The sequence below is a fragment of the Mytilus californianus genome, unplaced genomic scaffold, assembly GCF_021869535.1.
Source record: "Mytilus californianus isolate M0D057914Y unplaced genomic scaffold, xbMytCali1.0.p SCAF_15, whole genome shotgun sequence".
Lineage (NCBI taxonomy): Eukaryota > Metazoa > Mollusca > Bivalvia > Mytilida > Mytilidae > Mytilus > Mytilus californianus.
Genome location: NW_026262637.1, coordinates 15190035 through 15208867, shown reverse-complemented (window position 1 = coordinate 15208867; position 18833 = coordinate 15190035). Strand labels below are relative to the sequence as shown.

Here is an 18833-nt window from a genome sequence, read left to right as displayed (position 1 = left end):
ACAGTGTATTCAGATTTTTAATTTTGGGTCATGTTTTTTAAATTGGTCTACATGAAGGTCCAAAGGGTCCAAAATTAAACTTAGTTTGATTTTAACAAAAATGGAATTCTTGGGGTTCTTTGATATGCTGAATCTAAACAGGTGTTTAGATTTTTGATTATGGGCCCAGTTTTCAAGTTGGTCCAAGATGGGGTCCAAAATTATACTTTGTTTGATTTCAACAAAAATTGAATATATGGGGTTCTTTGATATGCTGAATCTAACCATGTATTTTGATTTTTGGGCCACATTATCAAATTTGTCCACATTGAGGTCAAAAGGGTCCAAAATTAAAGTTTGTCTGATTTAAAAAAAAATTGGATTCTTTGGATTCTTTGATATGCTGAATCTAACCATGTAGTTTTATTTTTGGGCCCCGTTATCAAATTGGTCCACATTGAGGTCAAAAGGGTCCAAAATTAAACTTTGTTTGATTTCATCAAAAATTGAATTCTTTGGATTCTTTGATATGCTGAATCTAACCATGTATTTAGATTTTGGATATTGGACCATTATAGGTAAATTAAAAATTTATAAGTTCTTAGACCAGATTCATTCTGTGTCAGAAACCTATGCTTTGTCAAATATTTAATCACAATTCAAATTCAGAGCTGTATCAAGCTTGAATGTTGTGTCCATACTTGCCCCAACTGTTCAAGGTTCGACTTCTGCAGTCGTATCAAGCTGCGCCCAGCGGAGCGTTTTATTATGTTGTATATTGGTATGACGTTGGCGTCGTTTTCCGAAGACACATTGGTTCCCGCACAATAACTTTAGTTTAAGTGCATGGATCTCTTTGAAATTTTACCATAAGGTTCAATACCACAAAAGGAAGGTTGGGATTGATTTTGGGGGTTATGGTACCAACAGTTAAAGAATTAGGGGCCAAAAATAAGCATTTTTGTAACTTCCAGACAATATCTTGTGTGTTAGTGTATGGATCACTCTAACATTGTACCACAAGGTTCCATATCACAAAGGGAATGCTGGGATTGATTTTGGGGGTAATTGCCTCAAAATTTTAGAAATTAGGGGACAAGAAAGGGGCAAAAAGACAAGCATTTTTCTAGTTTCATGACAATAACTTGTGTGTAAGTGTATGGATCTTTATGAAATTGTACTACAAGGTTCCATGTCACAAAGGGAAAGCTGGGTTTGAGTTTGGGGGTAATTGCCCTAAAAGTTTTGGAATTTGTGGCCAAAAAGGGGCAAAACAACAAGCATTTTTCTAGTTAATAACTTGTGTTCAAGTGTATGGATCTCTCTGAAATTGTACTGCTAGGTACCATACCACAAAGGGAAGGCTGGGATTGAGTTTGGGGTGATTAATCATTAGGGGGGTTTAAAATTGGGGGGGGGGGGATTTTTTCCCCCCTTTTTTTTCTTTAAAATTTTCCATTTTAAGTTGGTTATTTCTGATTTATATATAAAAGCAAATAATAATGATATGGTTTGATTTCATCAAAAATTGAAATATTGGGATTTTTTGATATGCTGAATCTAACCGTGTATTTAGATTCTTAATTTTTGGTCCCGTTTTCAAATTGGTCTACATTAAGGTCCAAAGGGTCCAAAATTAAACTAAGTTTGATTTTAACAAAACTTGAATTCTTGGGGTTCTTTGATATGTTGAATCTAATCATGTATTTAGATTTTTGGCCCAGTTTTCAAGTTGGTCTAAATTGGGGTCCAAAATTAAACTTTGTTTGATTTCAACAAAAATTGAATAAATGGGGTTCTTTGATATGCTGAATCTAACCATATATTTAGATTTGTTATTTGTGGGCCTCGTTATCAAATTGGTCCACATTGAGGTCAAAAGGGTCCAAAATTAAACTTTTTGTTTGATTTCATCAAAAATTGAATTCTTTGGATTCTTTGATATGCTGAATCTAACCATGTATTTAGATTTTGGATATTGGACCATAATTAGTAAATTAAAATTTTTTAAGTTCTTAGACCACATTCATTCTGTGTCAGAAACCTATGCTCTGTCAAATATTTAATCACAATCCAAATTCAGAGCTGTATCAAGCTTGAATGTTGTGTCCATACTTGCCCCAACTGTTCAGGGTTGGACCTCTGTGGTCGTATCAAGCTGCGCCAAGCGGAGCATTTTATTAATATTTGGGAAAACATTCATGAACTAATAGTTTATGCTTCATTTTCCTTGACCCCTTGGCTCCATCTCTTAAAAAGGGTCAGTCAAATGTGTTTGCATATCATTGATATGTAGCAAAGTATTTTTATTGGTATTAATATTGATTTTGTTATCAGTAAATTAAAATCAAACTAAATATTATGGTTATACAAATATGTAATTTCATGGATCTACAATTTTGTCGATACCTGTTTCTTGGCATTGCACAGGGTCATGTTTTTATTGGATGTTGGATGTGTACAGTTTGATAATATCGTCTTAGATGCATGACTGTTGTCGAGCCTGCAGCTTTTGTCGCAGAAAGCTCGACACGGGGATAGTGATATGGCGGTGGCACTAACTAATTTCTTTAAAGCTTTATATTTAAGAAGGTAGAATACCTGGATCCTTCATACTTTGTATATAGATGCCTTATGTTATGGAGTTTCAGTATGTCATATGTCCATTGACCTTTACCTCATTTTCATGGTTCAGTGACTACTTGAAAAAAAGTTAAGAAATTTTAGTATTCTTAATTTCTCTCTTATTATGAGTAAAATGATAACTTTGTTTGGTATGTCCATACCTTGCAAGTGTCTCAGACAGTTTTGACGATGACGTCATTTAATAGATCAGTGAACAAGGTTAAGTTTTGGTGGTCAAGTCCATATCTCAGATACTATAAGCACAAGATCAACTATATTTGGTGTATGGAATGATTGTAAGGTGTACATGTCCAACTGACAGGTGTCATCTGACCTTAACCTCATATTCATGGTTCATTGGTCAATGATCAGTTTTCCTGGTTTAGTTTGTTTCTTATATTTGCAATAGGTAGACTACATGTATATTTAAAGCATATTTGGTATATGGAATGATTGTAAGGTGAACATGTATTTCAAGTTTGGTTTATCTGACTTTTGACCTCATTTAATTGGATTATGTTATGTTTATGTGATAGTTGTAGTAAAGCTTAATAATTAGAACTATCAACATAATATCAATGGTTAGTAAAGAAGAAGAGACATTTCAATGTGCACTCTTGTATTTATTAGTTGTTATTGGCTTTGAACTAGCTGTCAGTAACTGCTAGTACTCTGAGATCTGTACTTAGTGTCTTTTTGGTTGTTGGGATGTACAAGTACACTGCCATGTTTACTTTATGTTTTTATACGCCCATTTGCGGGACGTCACATATTATGGTATACCGTTGTCCGTCTGTCCATCCGTCGTCAACATGTCGGACATTAACTCAAAAACGCTTTACCCAATTTGCATAAAACTTTGGTGATATGTTTATATCTATTGAAGTGAGCTCCCTTTCAATTTTTATAAATTTTAGATTTTATGTTTCTGAGTTATGGGGTTTTATTCATTAAAAAAAGGGGGATTTTCCAGTTTTCGGACAATATAAACTTAAGAATGCTTTCACCAACTTGCAAGAAATTGTGGTGAATTGTTTATATCTATTGACATGAGCTCCCTTCCGATTTTTATATTTTTAAGATTTTACGTTTCCAAGTTGCAGGGTTTTATTCATAAAAAAAGAGTGATTTTCCAGTTTTCAGACAAATAATCAAAAATGCTTTCAGTAGTTCTTAGGAAACTTGGTGAATTGTTTATATCTATTGATGTAAGCTTTGTTTAGAATTTTATAAATTTCACATTTTACATTTCTGAGTTATTGGGTTTTATTCATTAAAAAAGGGGGGATTTTCCAGTTTTGGGACAATAACTCAAAAATGCTGTCAGCAATTCTCATGAAACTTTGGTGAATTGTTTATATCTATTGATGTAAGCTCCTTTACATTTTAATAAATTTCTAATATGACACTGAGAATTAATTGAACTTTAATTGTTTATAGTCTGACAACAGATTTACTAAGTATTGCGCAACACTACAGTGTATTGCACAACAGCAAGAAATCTTTAATTGAATATAAATTCAATTCATATAACCAATTTCAAGTTCTTTGACTACATTTATTCAGAAACCTATAATATGTCCAATATTTAATACACTTCAAATTCAGACATGTATCAAGCTTGAATATTGTGTTCATTTTTGCCCCAACTGTTCAGGGTTGGACCTATGCAGGCGTATCCAGCTGCACTCAGCGAAGCAGTTTATTGTTAGAAGTATTTCTATTTGTATCCATCTAATGAATTCAGCCTTTTTTTCATGATTTTATAGTTTGTTCTTATATTGTACTGTTACACCACCGTCTAAGGTCAGGGGAGGGTGGGATCCCACTTACATGTTTAACCTTGCCACATTCTGTATGTATGTGCCTATTCAAAGTCAGGAGCCTGTAATTCAGTGGTTGTTGTTTGTTGCTGTGTTACATATTCGTATTTTTTCATTCATTCGTTTGTAGATTTATTAGGCATGGAGTTTTCTGGTCTGATTTGTCTTACAATTGTCATTTCAGGGTCTTTTATATTTGACTATGCGGTATGGGCTTTGCTCATTGTTGAAGGCCGTACAGTGGCATATAGTTGTTAATTTTTATATAGTATAACAGATTACTATAATTATGATAATTTGAATTTTATTGACTTTATTTTTAAGGTGAACATGAATGAAGCTAGAAATATTAAAATTAAAGGCCTGTTTCTCAAAAATACTATGTGAATATTTAAATTAAAAGGGAGGGGGGGGGGGTTTGTTTATTTCTTACAAAAGTATTCTGATTCCAAATTTGATGAAGAAAAAAATATTGTCAAGCAGAACAAAAATTTTGAATCCAGATTTCCCCATACCTTAAATTTAGAAAAAATAATAAAAATAATTAAATTGTTATTGTCGAAAAAAATATACCCCCCCTCCCCCCAACCCACCACTTTTGAAGTGACATGGTTACTCCCCTAGTGTAACCAGAAAAAGTAACTGTTATACTGTTGGGCTGTTTTAGCTCTTTGATTGGGTTGTTGTCTCTTTCACACATTCTCTGTATCATTCCCAATTTCATGACAATTTGCTTTTGTGTCATTGATATTAATGATCTGTGAAGTATGATTTCTCAAGAGGTTGTGGGTTTGTCTTTGATCTCATTTTGATTTTTACTGCATACTTGAAAAATTGATTTTGCAGCTTTAAATTTAATCATGTTGCACAGCATTAATGATTAGGGTTCAAGACTGGACTGGTTGACATTGAGTCAGCTAAATGTATGTGTATAAGGTAGGTTTAAAATTTTCAAGTTCTGATTGATAGGGATGGACATAGTCATAGGCATAGGTAAAGGAACAGAGATTCAGGGACTTACTGTCCAGCACTCTGTTGTCACTGATTTGGAGAGAGAAAAACCTGCACCATTTGTGCAATTCTACTATGCATTTAAACACTTAGGTTCAGTAATATTAACATGGACAGTCGACCTTCGGGCTTCCCATGGATAGAAGCAAGTGCCTGTGTTATGAACAGTTCCCAGATTATTTGTCTGCTTTTTTTTTTATTTGTTTTGTGTTTAAATTTCGTATTTCTTTTTATTTCTTTTGTTTAAAAGTATTTACCTGTAGGTTTCTGACTACATTTTTGTTTTTAGGTGGCATTTTTAGTTTGGAATAATTATAGTTCGATAAATTCAGTAATATTTATAGTTTCTTCTTTGTTTATGGTAGTCTATCGTCTGCTATAGAATATTTCTCTGGACTTACCTTATAAATGATGAAAAGATCCGAGTGGCCCCGAAAAATATGCAAATTGCCTGAACGTGAAACTCCACGGCAACACTTCCGGTAATAACAATGTCGGATTCCACCATTGAAAACAATCTAGGATAATGTGAAGGTCAGGATTATACAGTGCAAACACAATAAAAGGTAGGACAGTTGTGGATATTTGGAAAGGATTTTTATTCCGCTTATTGAAAAACGTCATCTCGAGTGAACGCGGCTGATATTTAAAAAAAATTCGACAAAAAACACGGTGCCAATTTTACATGACGGCGACTATAGCATATAATCCATGGTAAAATCAATATAAATTCAAGCCCCAATGAATAAAAGTATACACAATATCAGGATTACCACACATTTATATTTATACTACCAATATATCTTGTAATCTTCTGTACTATAATATATCATGTATGTTTGTCACCCGGAAACTGGTTTTACCAGCAAAATTTATAAAGTGTTTATGAGTTGATTCCAGGCAGAATCAGCAGTCTGTGCTACCCATTTAGAAACTTTTTTTTTATAAGCATATTTGCGGTAAATATCTTGCGGTATTGGATTTATTATCATTACCGGTGATTTTAATTTGCAAATGTCTCCATTCTTATCTCCAAGTCAAGCAGAATACTTCTCTTTCTACAAAAACTTTCGTCTGTTCAAAGCGGAAGTTCCAGAATTGTGAAATACGTCATAGTTTGTGAGGTCGACTGCAATCACGAGATTTTAGACGACACATTAACCAAATCAGAATTGAATTACTTGGTTTATCGGTGGTAAAATGGCACTCAGTGATGCAGACGTCCAGAAACAGGTAAAAAAATGTTACTTTTTTTGTGCTTATTTCAAGTGTACATTTCTATTCGTCGGAAAACAAAAAGTGGGACTGCTAAATCATAGATTGATTTTCACAAACTCTGTCTGAATAAAACAATACAATTTGTGAAACAGTCTGAGTCATTGAATATACCAGCATAGTGAGAAAGACTTTTTTTTCACCACTGAAATAGAAAAACTATACACTTTCAACCAGTACCTATAAGAGTGCAGGTAGGAACTAAGGAAGTATTTATCATAAAAATAAGAAGATGTGGTATGATTGCCAATGTCAATGAGACAACTCTCCACAAGAGACCAAATAACACAGAAATTAACAACTATAGGTTACCCTATGGCCTCCAACTTACATATCCTCGTATTATGGGTTTTCGTGCTATTTAGAATGCATTGTGACGTCATTGACATTGTCGTCAAATTTATGACTGCCCCAATTAAAAAAAAAAGGCATAAGGAATAAAAATAAAGATATATATGAATTGTAATACATAAATGTTTATGAATTTTATAATAATATATACTGTGAAATATTTAAAAACTAACCAGGGACGTTTCTCATATCTGTGAGTAATCAATTTATTCACTAATTGCGAGTGTCAATTTGGCTACTTGTGCTCGCATGCGGGGTCTCGCAGACGCTGGCAATATAATATTATTTTGATAGAAAGTATTTGAATTCAATTCAATTTATCACCTTAAATGAAAATGGATGATTATCATGATTATGGGCAGTATAAAACAATTATGTTGATTATGTTTTCAAGACTATTTTGTATGTATAATTATAATAAAAACATATATAACAGAATTTAGTACCTTCAACATCAATCAGCAGTAATTAGCATTTTTTTAATTGACAGTGATCTTTCACATGTACAATTCTTGCCAGATTTTTATAACACTTATATCATAGATAAATATCAGCAATGTCTCAAACAACATGAACAAGTTAGAAAATCAGTGTGGATCCGCTATTTTTACTATTTTTAAAAGAGTTATGCCCCTTAGAAATATTAATTATATGGAAAATTTTCATGCACTGAAGACTTAACAGGTTGGTGAAAATTATCCACATGGGTTATTATAAAGGTACATTTTAAATGTAGTAGTTATCAAAAGAAGCTAGTTCTTAGTTATCTGACTCTATGGTGATGGTGAGATTCCTTTTGTTCATTTGCTCATTTTTATGTTAATTTTCAGATTAAGCACATGGTTGCATTTATAGAACAAGAAGCAAATGAAAAAGCTGAAGAAATTGATGCCAAGGTAAAGTGTTTTCATAATTATCATTCACACATATTATGTTCAATGTAAGATGGATAAAAATACAGTGGATGTACATACATATTTTGTTAGAATTAACATGTTTTTATGCCCCCGCCGCTGCAGAGGGGGCATTAAGTTTTACCCTTGTCCGTCTGTACGTCCGTCCATACGTCCCAAAGCTGGTTTCCGTTCTCTAACTTTATTTTGCCTCAACCAAATGTTATGAAACTTATACACAATGCTTATTATTACAAAACACAGATCGAGTTTGAAAATGGGTGGCGTCACTTGTACCATTCTTGAGTTATGCCCCTTTATAAACAAAAATTGCTGAATTTTTCGTTTCCGTTCTCTAACTTTAGTTTGCCTCAACCAAATGTTATGAAACTTATACACAATGCTTATTACCACATAATACAGATCAAGTTTGAAATTGGGTGGCATCACTTTTACTGTTCTTGAGTTATGCCCCTTTACATAAGCATAAAAATTGCTGAATTTTTCGTTTCCGTTCTCTAACTTAGTTTGCTTCAACCAAATGTTATGAAACTTATACACAATGCTTATTACCACAGAATACAGATCAAGTTTGAAATTGGGTGGTGTCACTTTTATTTTTTTATACCTTGCAATTGGTATTCAACTTTAAAGACAGGTTCTGTCTAGTGAAATTTTACATGATCAAAGATCAGATACAGTGCAGTATGTGGACCAAAGTTATATTCTTTTAACAAACTATATGTGTAATATTCTTTATTATTTTACACAAACACAAATTTTCAGTTCATTTTAATCTCATTTTTGTCTTGCCTGCAACAAAAGGTATCAATATCCATCGGGTGTGGCATGTACACTATTTGTATAAAGCTTTATATTTCATAAGGTAGAAGACCTGGATGCTTCATACCTTGTATGCAGATTCCTTATGTTGCGAAGTTTCCATCTGTCATGTCCATTTTCCTTGACCTCTTTTTCTTGTTTCAGCAACTGCTTGAAAAAAAAATAGTTTTTTTTGTCAAGTGAATTTCTCACTTATTATGAGTAATAAGATAACTATATTTGGTATACGAGTTCCTTGCAACGCCTACATGTCCGTCAGACAGGGTTCACCTGATGTAGACCTCATTTCATGGATCAGTGATCAAGGTTAAAGTAACATGATTGGGTATGTTTCTCAGATACTATAATAAATTTAGTGTTTGGAATGTGTACATGTTGGTCTAGCCAGTATCATCTGACCTTCACCTCATTTTCATGGTTCATTGTTCAATGTTTGGTTTTTGGTCTGTTTTTCAAACATTAATTGCAATAGGTCAGCTATATTTGGTGTATGGAATTGTTGTAAGTTGTAATGTCTGTCTGGCAGGCATTATCTGACCTTGACCTCATTTTCATGGTTCATTGGTCAATGATATGTTTTCATAATTTTGTCAGTTTATCAGATACTATAAGCATGATAAGCAACAAGTCAACTATATTTGGTGTATGGAATGATTGTAAGGTGTACATAACTGTCTAGACTTGTTCATCTGACCATGAAATCATTATCATAGAACATTGATAATGTTAAATTTATGTGATACTCATGTTACAGACTTTCAACATAAATTACATGATAAATAAAACAGGCGAGACATTTCAGTGTGTGTACTCTTGTTGTAAAATATTCTCCCTTTAATAATGCATGGTTAGAATTATTAATAGTTTATATTAATAATTTTCCAAGCATTTTTATGCCCCACCTAGGGGCATTATGTTTTTCGGTCTGTGTCTGTCGGTCCTTCCGTCCGTCTGTCCCGCTTCAGGTTAAAATTTTTGGTCAAGGTAGTTTTTGATATAGTTGAAGTCCAATCAACTTGAAACTTTGTATACATGTTCCCTATGATATGATCTTTCTAATTTCAATGCCAAATTAGAGTTTTTACCCCAATTTCATGGTCCAATGAACATAGAAAATGATAGTGCGAATGGGGCATCTGTGTACTATGGACACATTCCTGTTTTTTAATTATTGTTATCAAGAATTCAGATTATATTTTCTACACCATGTACACTGTGGATTCATTTATTTTTGAGGGTTCCAATTTTTGTTGATTGAGGAAAAATCATATTTTCATGAATATTTGATTTCATGGTTTTGTCAAAGTTTGTAAATATATATATATATATATACAAGTCTGTAGAAAATTTATTCTTAGTTGAACATTTCAATTCCTTGTTCACCTACATGACCTATACCAAAGAAATCCATAAAAATTAGTATCTCACAAATAATGTAGTTAAAAAAACATTATGTTTCAGTACCGACCGTGCAAGACCCTCATGGGTAATCAATGACGTTATATATACACCCACTAGTAATAGTATGTTACAGTCCTCATACATGTTTCTTTAGACAAAGTTAGCGACAGTAAATACGTTTTTTTATTTGACTTAGAATACAGAAAAACTTGAAAGTTGGTAAAAAAGTTCTAATTTTTATGTTTATGTTTAACATGCATATGTGTTTTTGAATTTTATAATGTGTTTATAGGCTGAGGAAGAATTTAATATAGAAAAAGGAAGACTTGTACAACAGCACAGAGTAAAGATTATGGAATATTATGAAAAGAAGGAAAAACAAGTAGAATTACAAAAGAAAATGTAGGTGGTACATGTATTTATTTTAAATAGCTGATCATCTTGAATTGTCTATTTATAAAGATTCATACTATAAGTAAAGTTGCTAACATCTACATCATTTGGTCTCTGGTGGATAGTTGTCTCATTGGCAACATCTCCTTATTTATATACAATAGATAAGCAATCAGTAAGATAAAAGAGTTTTGCTCAAAACTAAATATTAAAATAACATAGAGCATCGTTTAAAGAAATAAAAAATATCTAGCAAAATTTAGACTAAAATCTTATTTATAAAATATAAAAATAACTGTCACCTGGCGACATTGGATTAAATGCACATATGTACATGTGACCGTTTATTTAGGAAACAAATTGCTGCAGAATGTGCTTATTTATATTCACAATTATCAGTAAATTGTGTGTTCTACAAGGATCACCAGTCCTTCACCTTTCATCTGATACCTTAATTACTAGAATATATGCTACATAGTTTAAGATTTACACCTGTGCGTAGGAACTATTTTGTTTTAAATATGTACTACTTTCCAGTATGTTCTTTTTCGACCAGGCCCGATTGGGTGGTATTACACCTTACAAAGTCTATCTAAATTATTTTTGCAAAGAATTACGCTTAAGCCGGTGCTAGGTGCCGTCTTAAACTTGCAGTGAGGTGAGAGTTTTTTTGCTCCGTGTTTAGGTCTCACTGTGACTTTGAGATGAAGAACAGCAATTAAAGCGCTGTTCCTTTGCTTTTTGTGTGTTTTATTGTTGTGCATTTACTGATTTTGTGTCATGGATGGATACCCCATATCCTTTGTTTTTCTATTTTATTTACCACATGACAGAAATAACACAAACAAATCAGTATAGAATTGTAGAGTATCTTGTACAATGATTTATTTTCAGTCAAAACTCCAACATGTTGAATCAGTCAAGATTAAAGATTCTGAAGGCAAGAGAAGATCAGTTAAAGGTAAATTTTCAGTGAATTTGTATGTTAAATTTTAATTAATAGCCAATCATTTGCATATTGAAAATCAAATGTGGCATTTACCACATAAAAACATGTAGAAGAAGTTCTATACATTCTGCATAAATTATGTCTTCAAGATCCAAAGGAGTACTAAAATGTTTCTTTTAAAACTGTTGAAGTCTTCATAAAAGTTACAACTTCTATTTTTTTATGACCGACAAAGCAACTTGTAATCATAACAACATAACTGCATTTGTACATCAATAGTCCTTCAAGAAATTTGTCCATTAGTGGGTTTACTTTTAAAATAAACATTAGTCCATGCCTTTTACTATGATTTGTAGGAATGAAAGATGTTCTTATGCAGAAAAGCAAATGTATTTAACTTAAAGAATGAAATAAAAAAAACGAAATTTTGAGTGATGACATGAAATCACTAGTCCCAAAGCAATAGAATTGTATCTTTTTTGTTCCTCTTTTGAAATGACACAGTGAGGTCTTCAACTCTAAGCAAAATCTCACACCTTACTGCAAGTTCCGGTTGGTCCCTAGCAATTGTTTTAGCAGAATTCTTTTCCTTGAAATCAATCAAGTAACCTTAATACATTGATACACACAGATGTGTGATATAGTCAACAAAAGAATGTAACAGGCAAAGAACACAAACATGGTTTGCTTTAATTCTCTTTTAGGAACTATTAGAAGAAGCCAGAACTAAACTACACAATATTACAAAAGATAAAGCTAGATACAGGAAATTATTGGAAGGTCTGATCACTCAGGTAAATTTACATCGAAATCGGTTAGAATGTCTAATCACTCAGGTAAATTTACATCTACATTGTATAAAAAGTATATAGCTAGATACAGGTAATTGTTAGGTCTGATCACTCAGGTAAACTTACATCTACATCTACATTGTATAACAAGGATAAACCTAGATGAAGGTAATTATTAAATGGTCTGATCATTCAGTTAAACTTACATCTACATTGTATAAAAAGAAATAGGCAAATTTCCCAAAGAAATGATACACATTTTTGTTGATTGTATTTATCTTTACTAAAATTATAATATCCTCACTCATAATAAAATTATTACTGAAGAGACTTCATAGGCAATTTTCAATAACTGTTTAAAAAATCTTGGAAATATTTGCTCAAGTTTGTCATTTGTTTGTATAATCAGTAGAAGAAAATCAATACTGAAAAGATATTTTTTTCTTTCAAAAATGAATTTTAAACAAGTATTTTAAATTCTGGTGAATAGGGTATTACAGGCTTGTTTAAGGTGGGTACCAAAGGTATGCATAGCGTCTTTGTTAAACATTGACTTTAAAAGAATAATCAAGACACAGCACTTAATAGGATTATTATGTATATATTGTGAAGTAAATGGTCCTAAGAAAGGTTGTTCTTATATTTCTTTTAATTATTTTCCAAGATTTATGGAAGTCAAACAGATGTTATACTTTTAGATAACGACAGAGCTGTGCATTTAATGGCCCTAAAGTGCGAGAAATTAGGACTTGTTAGTAGACACTTTTAGAACTTTTTTAACAGGGCTAATTTGTCAAGTTTTTAAAAATTATGGGAAAGGATTATGAAATAAGTTAGAAGTAAGAAACATATACTAATGTATCTATAAAATGAGATACAACACATGTAAATTTAAAATTGACTCCACTCCGTCCGTTTAGACCCTAGATTACACTTATTTTAAAACTTTAAATCATAATACAAAATTCACGAAACAATATGAAAGACGATGAAACTTCTATTTCGATAACAAACAAACATATAATACCTTACCTTTTGATTATAATCCAAAATTAATAAGATCAACACAAACACTATATCCTTCAATCATGTCAGGTTACGATTATTTGATCACACTGAACACACACAAGATTTTTCTAAACGAGTAAAATATGTGTCAGGTAGATTGTATAAGGATGGAAAAGTAAAGGTCAAATCCAGAACAAAAAATACGTAATTACCAATTTAGATGATTTGCATTTATATATGTTTGTATTAAAGTATGTAATTAACTAAAAAAAAAGTAAAACTTATCTTTAAGACACCCTGTTCTTAAAGATATTAATATATCAGGGTACCTTGTTTGTGAAAGCTGTAGCAATAAGGTAATTGTTACAGCTTTAGACCAATAAATCAATTATCATACATAGTCCAAAAAAAAAAAGAAACGTATACTATTGTCTCGCTCTTTCTATCATGAAAATACACGAAGGTTTATGACAGTCATGCTATATTTTACTATGTGCATATATGTGATTGTTAAATATACAAGTACATAAATAAAAAGTGTTTAGCATGACTTCTATAAGTATAAACCTCATATTTCTTCTCTGCAAAATTGAAAAACAATACTAAGACATTATTTTTTGGAGAATTCTGATTAATCATTTCACTCTTATGTTCTGTAAATTCAGAAAATTTGTGCAAGCATTTATTATTGCCATTGTACATGTTCATGATATGGTTCATGATGTTGAACAATGTAAAAAAATGTGAGATTCGTTATTGCGATATCAGGAAATGCTACATACAAATAACACTTTAAAATGTCATCATTGTCCCAATAATAAAAACATCAAAATGTCTAAAATTTACAGTATTCCAATGTAACCACAATACTTTAAGCATGGTATGGAAACCTCACTCATATGTATTTTTCATATCTCAAACTTAATGGATTTGTTGTTATTTTTCAGGGTCTTTTCCAGCTGTTAGAGGGGAAAGTACAAATTATGTGTAAACCAGAAGATACCAGTGCTATACAGGTTTGTCATCTCATTAAAAACCATAGATTTTGTAGTAATTTGCAGTTTTCATTTAGATTTTATGAATGGCACAATTTACTTAACAAGGGATTAAAATATATATATAATAACAAATTGTCAAGTTATTTTTATCAAATGTACTTTAAGTTGAATGGCTGCACTGATTTCTCTTAGTATCAGAAAATGTTCAGTATATAGACTTTAGTGTGTTTGGGAAATATATCAATATAAATATAAAGAAAACATTGCCTAAATACTATTACCGTAATAGTTCTCTATATAGCAGGCTGCACATCCTATTTGTAATCTTATTTTCCACGTATTGATGGATTTTGCCAGATGAGGTTTAGACGTTAAAATGAAAAATTAACTGACAACTGATAAGATGTCTTAATACTGAAGTCTTTCATTGTTATTTTATTAAGTGCCACTGAACATTAGGCGAACAACTATCAATCATATTTTGTTTAATGAAGTCATGTGACAATGAATTCTCTTATAATGCTTGAACTGACTTAGGTATCATCAAGCCAGGTACAAATATCTGTATTTACATAGAATTTATACAGCATTGTATTCAAAGTGAATCTTGTACTATATGTTATTGCTTAAATTAATATCTTATAGGAATTACTGCCATCAGTAACTAAGAAATACAAAGATGCTACAAAGAAAAATGTTGTAGTGACAATTGATCAAGAAAATAGACTAGGTCCAGATATGTAAGTATGAACCAACATAAAGAATACAATTTTATTCAGAACTTGTTGGCAAGATTCAATTCAACAGAAGGAATCAAAAAGAGGGTCCTGCTATTTCTGTATGTAAATAAGATTTAAAACAATATAGAGTTTTTTTTTCAAATTAAAATATCAGGTTGGGGTATTATTTGGGATATTAATTTGATTATCACTTTCTTTACTTCCGTGATCAAGTTAATTGGTTGCTATTTAAATTGCATGCAAATGTCACCTGCCCAAACTTATTCCCTTGCACATGATTTTGTTAGAACTAGAAAAACACTTTTAAACAAAACAAATAAATTTTAAATTAGGATAAAATTAGCAGAAATAAAGAAGTCTTAACATGAAGCCTTAAATTACATCTTTATTAATTGGAAATTGATAAAGATCCTTTTTCCATCATCAGACTTTAAACAGACTTATTATGGAATTACTTATCTGGTAGAAAAATATTGTGCATTTGCTTGCTGTTGTCTACAGGTGCAGTGATATTTTTTGTCAAGGTCATTTATCTAAGATGGATTAAATTATATTTTACTTCCAATTGTGAAAGATAAATATCTTCTATAAGTAACAATAGCGATTGTAGTGATTGAATACATCATTCACTTTTTTTGGCCAATTGTTTAATTCAAATTCCATCTATTTACAGATCTGGTGGTGTTGTATTACTGGCAGTTAACAATAAATTGAGAGTAGAGAATACATTAGAAACCAGATTAGATTTAATTAGTCAACAGGTAAATAGTAATACTGTAAGGTGAACATTTCATATTTTAAAGTTTTAGTTTTGTGATACAATAAGAGACAACAGTTCTTTATAAATGTTTAAAACTGGGAAGTCTTTTGATTATACTAACCAAGAGAAAAATCCTGAGTGATTCACAAACTCCAAACTGAGCAAGAATGGGTCAGTTGACAAGGCAAGGGTCTCCTGATATGCTTTCATCACCACAATGTAGGTTATTTTTAGAAATGGTTCTATGAAGGATATTTGTAACAAGAAAAGGATACAAAACCAACCAATTAAAAACAAAAGGAAAAGGAAAATAAGGAATATGTATACAGAGGACAATATAGACAAGACGAGATGTACTAAAATTGTAAATATAAAACATTTAGTAAAATAAAAACTCTGGGCAAAACGCTGTCATACCAAGTGATATCAAATACTTTAACATTTCCTTCTTGTCAGGAATATATGTATAATTATCTGTGTTTCAATACCATTTTCTCTTCTGGTGTTCTAATAAGTAAAACCATCTTAGACCAAAGACTGTGAAATTATTGACCAATACAATAGCCTGATAATAGCAATGCTGGAGATACAGTCCATATTGGTTTTCTACTGATTTTTGTTGCTTGTTGAATGAAATGGCCTGTATTTCTAATTAACAACATTGTATTTTCAGATGGTACCAGAACTAAGGAGCATTCTCTTTGGAAAGAATCCAAACAGGAGGTTTATGGATTAATGATACAGATCTTACTAAACATTCCATGACTTTATCTTAGGCTAGATTGAGTAATGAACATTAGTATTATCACTTCTACAGGCAAATTTCTGGGTACCATTAAGCTTTGTACCATTAGACTAATATCCTGTAAACTAGTATTTATAGTATCAACTGTCTTAATTTAAAAATCTGTTGGCACTTAAGATTTTTGTATAAGGGGGTCTTGTTTTTCTTAAAAGATCCTTATAGATTTTTCGAAGTTGTTGTCTAGTCATTGAGGGGAAATTAAATTATGTCCCCAAAAAAATATGAATACGCCAACTGAATTACCCAGAAGCGTATTTGTATTCTAACATACAAATGCCAGTAGCAAAAGTATAGTTTTAGATTAGGGGGCTAAATTTAAATGATTTTTGATTTACCAGAAGTTTAAGACATTTTTATGTATTAGGTTCACAATGATGTGAAATTCAATACATATTACAATTTTAGATGTTGGTACATTGTAACACGAGTGAGAGAAGAAATTTTGAAGATGTTTAAAAGAAAACTAATGTCATCTTCTCGGAACATTTTATTCGGAATTTATCTTTGTTGCAATCATTATTCTAGTCAAATTGCAATAGAAACAAAAAGGCTTAGAGCCTTAAGAGTATCTACTTTATCATTAGCATGTTACATATTATATTTTGATTTTAACAAATAAACAGGATGTGGACAAAGTCTTAGCACTATGGATAAAGTGTCAAAATATTAAGTAGCTGAATTTGTAGTGACTAATAATTTACACTGTTTAAGACGTATAGTGAAGTATGTTAAGTTATATGTAATCAAGTTTATCTAGATATTTTCATTTAATCATGTGATCATTTCTCTGGTAGAAAAGTTAATTGTTTATTGTCTGTATGTCTAATAAATGTAAAAAAGTTAAGTGTTTTATAATTTTTTATGCCCCCGCCGTAGCGGTGGTGGCATTAAGTTTTACCCTTGTCCGTACGTACGTCCGTACGTCCCAAAATTGGTTTCCGTTCTCTAACTTGAGTTTGCCTCAACCAAATGTGATGAAACTTATACACAATGCTTATTACCACAAAACACAGGTCAAGTTTGAATTTTGGTGGCGTCACTTTAACCGTTCTAGAGTTATGCCCTTTATAATTTCACATGCATTGCAGAGTGCAATCTGATTGAATTACAAAACCTGTGTCCATGCTTTCATTTCAAGGATCTGACAACACTCAATTCTACTTTCTGTTATGGTAATTATTACATTAGCCAATAAAATGTCAGTCTTCAATTTTTATACGACCGGAAAAAAAAATGTGGGGTCGGTCGTATAATGGTATGACGTTGACGTCGTTGTACTCGTCGTCCGAAGACACATTGGTTTTCGCCCAATAACTTTAGTTTAAGTGAATGGATCTCTATGAAATTTTACCATAAGGTTCAATACCACAAAAGGAAGGTTGGGATTGATTTTGGGGGTTATGGTACCAACAGTTAAGGAATTAGGGGCCGAAAATAAGCATTTTTCTAGTTTCCAGACAATAACTTGTGGAACGGTGTATGGATCTCTCTGAAATTATACCACAAGTTTCCATACCACAAAGGGATGGTAAGGATTTGCTTTGGGGGGGTTATGGCTCAAAATGTTTAGAATTAGGGGCAAAAAGGGGGGAAAAACAAGGGTGTCCTGGTTAATGGACAAATACTTTAGTACAAAACATAATTTAAAGCAGTGTAAGGGAGGTAAATCAAATACATCATTTGAATTACCTCCCTTACACTCCTTTTAAATTATGTATAAAGTAATGGTTAATGAACAATTAAAACAATTTAAAAGCAGTGTAAGGGAGGTAATCCAAATACAACGTTTAGACTAGTATCTAAAAAGCTATTATAGATAGTAACTTAAATAAGCAAAAGTGATCAGCAAGACAAGATCTACAAATAAATTCTCAATCTTGAAATCGTCTGACGGCCCCTTATTGGAGTTATTACCCTTTGATAATGATTTTAACTATTTATTTTTTTCGGTTTTACCTGATATCTAAAAAACTATAGTAGATAGATAGAAACTTAAATAAGCAAAAATTATCAGCAAGACTTGGTCTACATATAAGTCAAATAGCCAAAATCATCAGTTGACTCCTTTTAGGAGTACTTCCTCTTTAATGACGATTTTTACCAATATTTTACGTTTTGCCAACTATCTTGAAAACTATAAAAGATAGATAGACACTTCTAATATCAAAAATGATCAGCAAGACAAGAT

At 31.7% G+C, this 18833-nt stretch overlaps 2 protein-coding genes across 3 annotated transcripts in view; one reads left to right on the top strand and one right to left on the bottom strand.

Annotated features, from left to right (window-relative positions):
* The window catches only part of LOC127725476 (uncharacterized), a 31587-nt gene extending 25042 nt beyond the window's left edge, over window positions 1–6545 (bottom strand). Inside the window, exon 1 of one of the 2 annotated variants that reach the window (XM_052232478.1) lies at window positions 6434–6545. The gene's annotated coding sequence lies outside the window, so the exon portion shown is untranslated. Of the gene's footprint in view, window positions 1–6233; window positions 6291–6433 lie in introns of those variants that run through there. The other variant, XM_052232479.1, reaches the window with a different exon arrangement.
* On the top strand, window positions 6541–17489 carry LOC127725490 (V-type proton ATPase subunit E-like). The gene is made up of 9 exons (XM_052232503.1): window positions 6541–6671; window positions 7895–7960; window positions 10494–10603; window positions 11489–11555; window positions 12248–12337; window positions 14290–14358; window positions 14986–15080; window positions 15754–15841; window positions 16514–17489. Exons 1-9 carry the CDS (start codon window positions 6639–6641, stop codon window positions 16574–16576), a joined length of 681 nt encoding a protein of 226 aa, XP_052088463.1. The 5' UTR covers window positions 6541–6638; the 3' UTR covers window positions 16577–17489.
* The last annotated feature ends 1344 nt before the right edge of the window (window positions 17490–18833 follow it).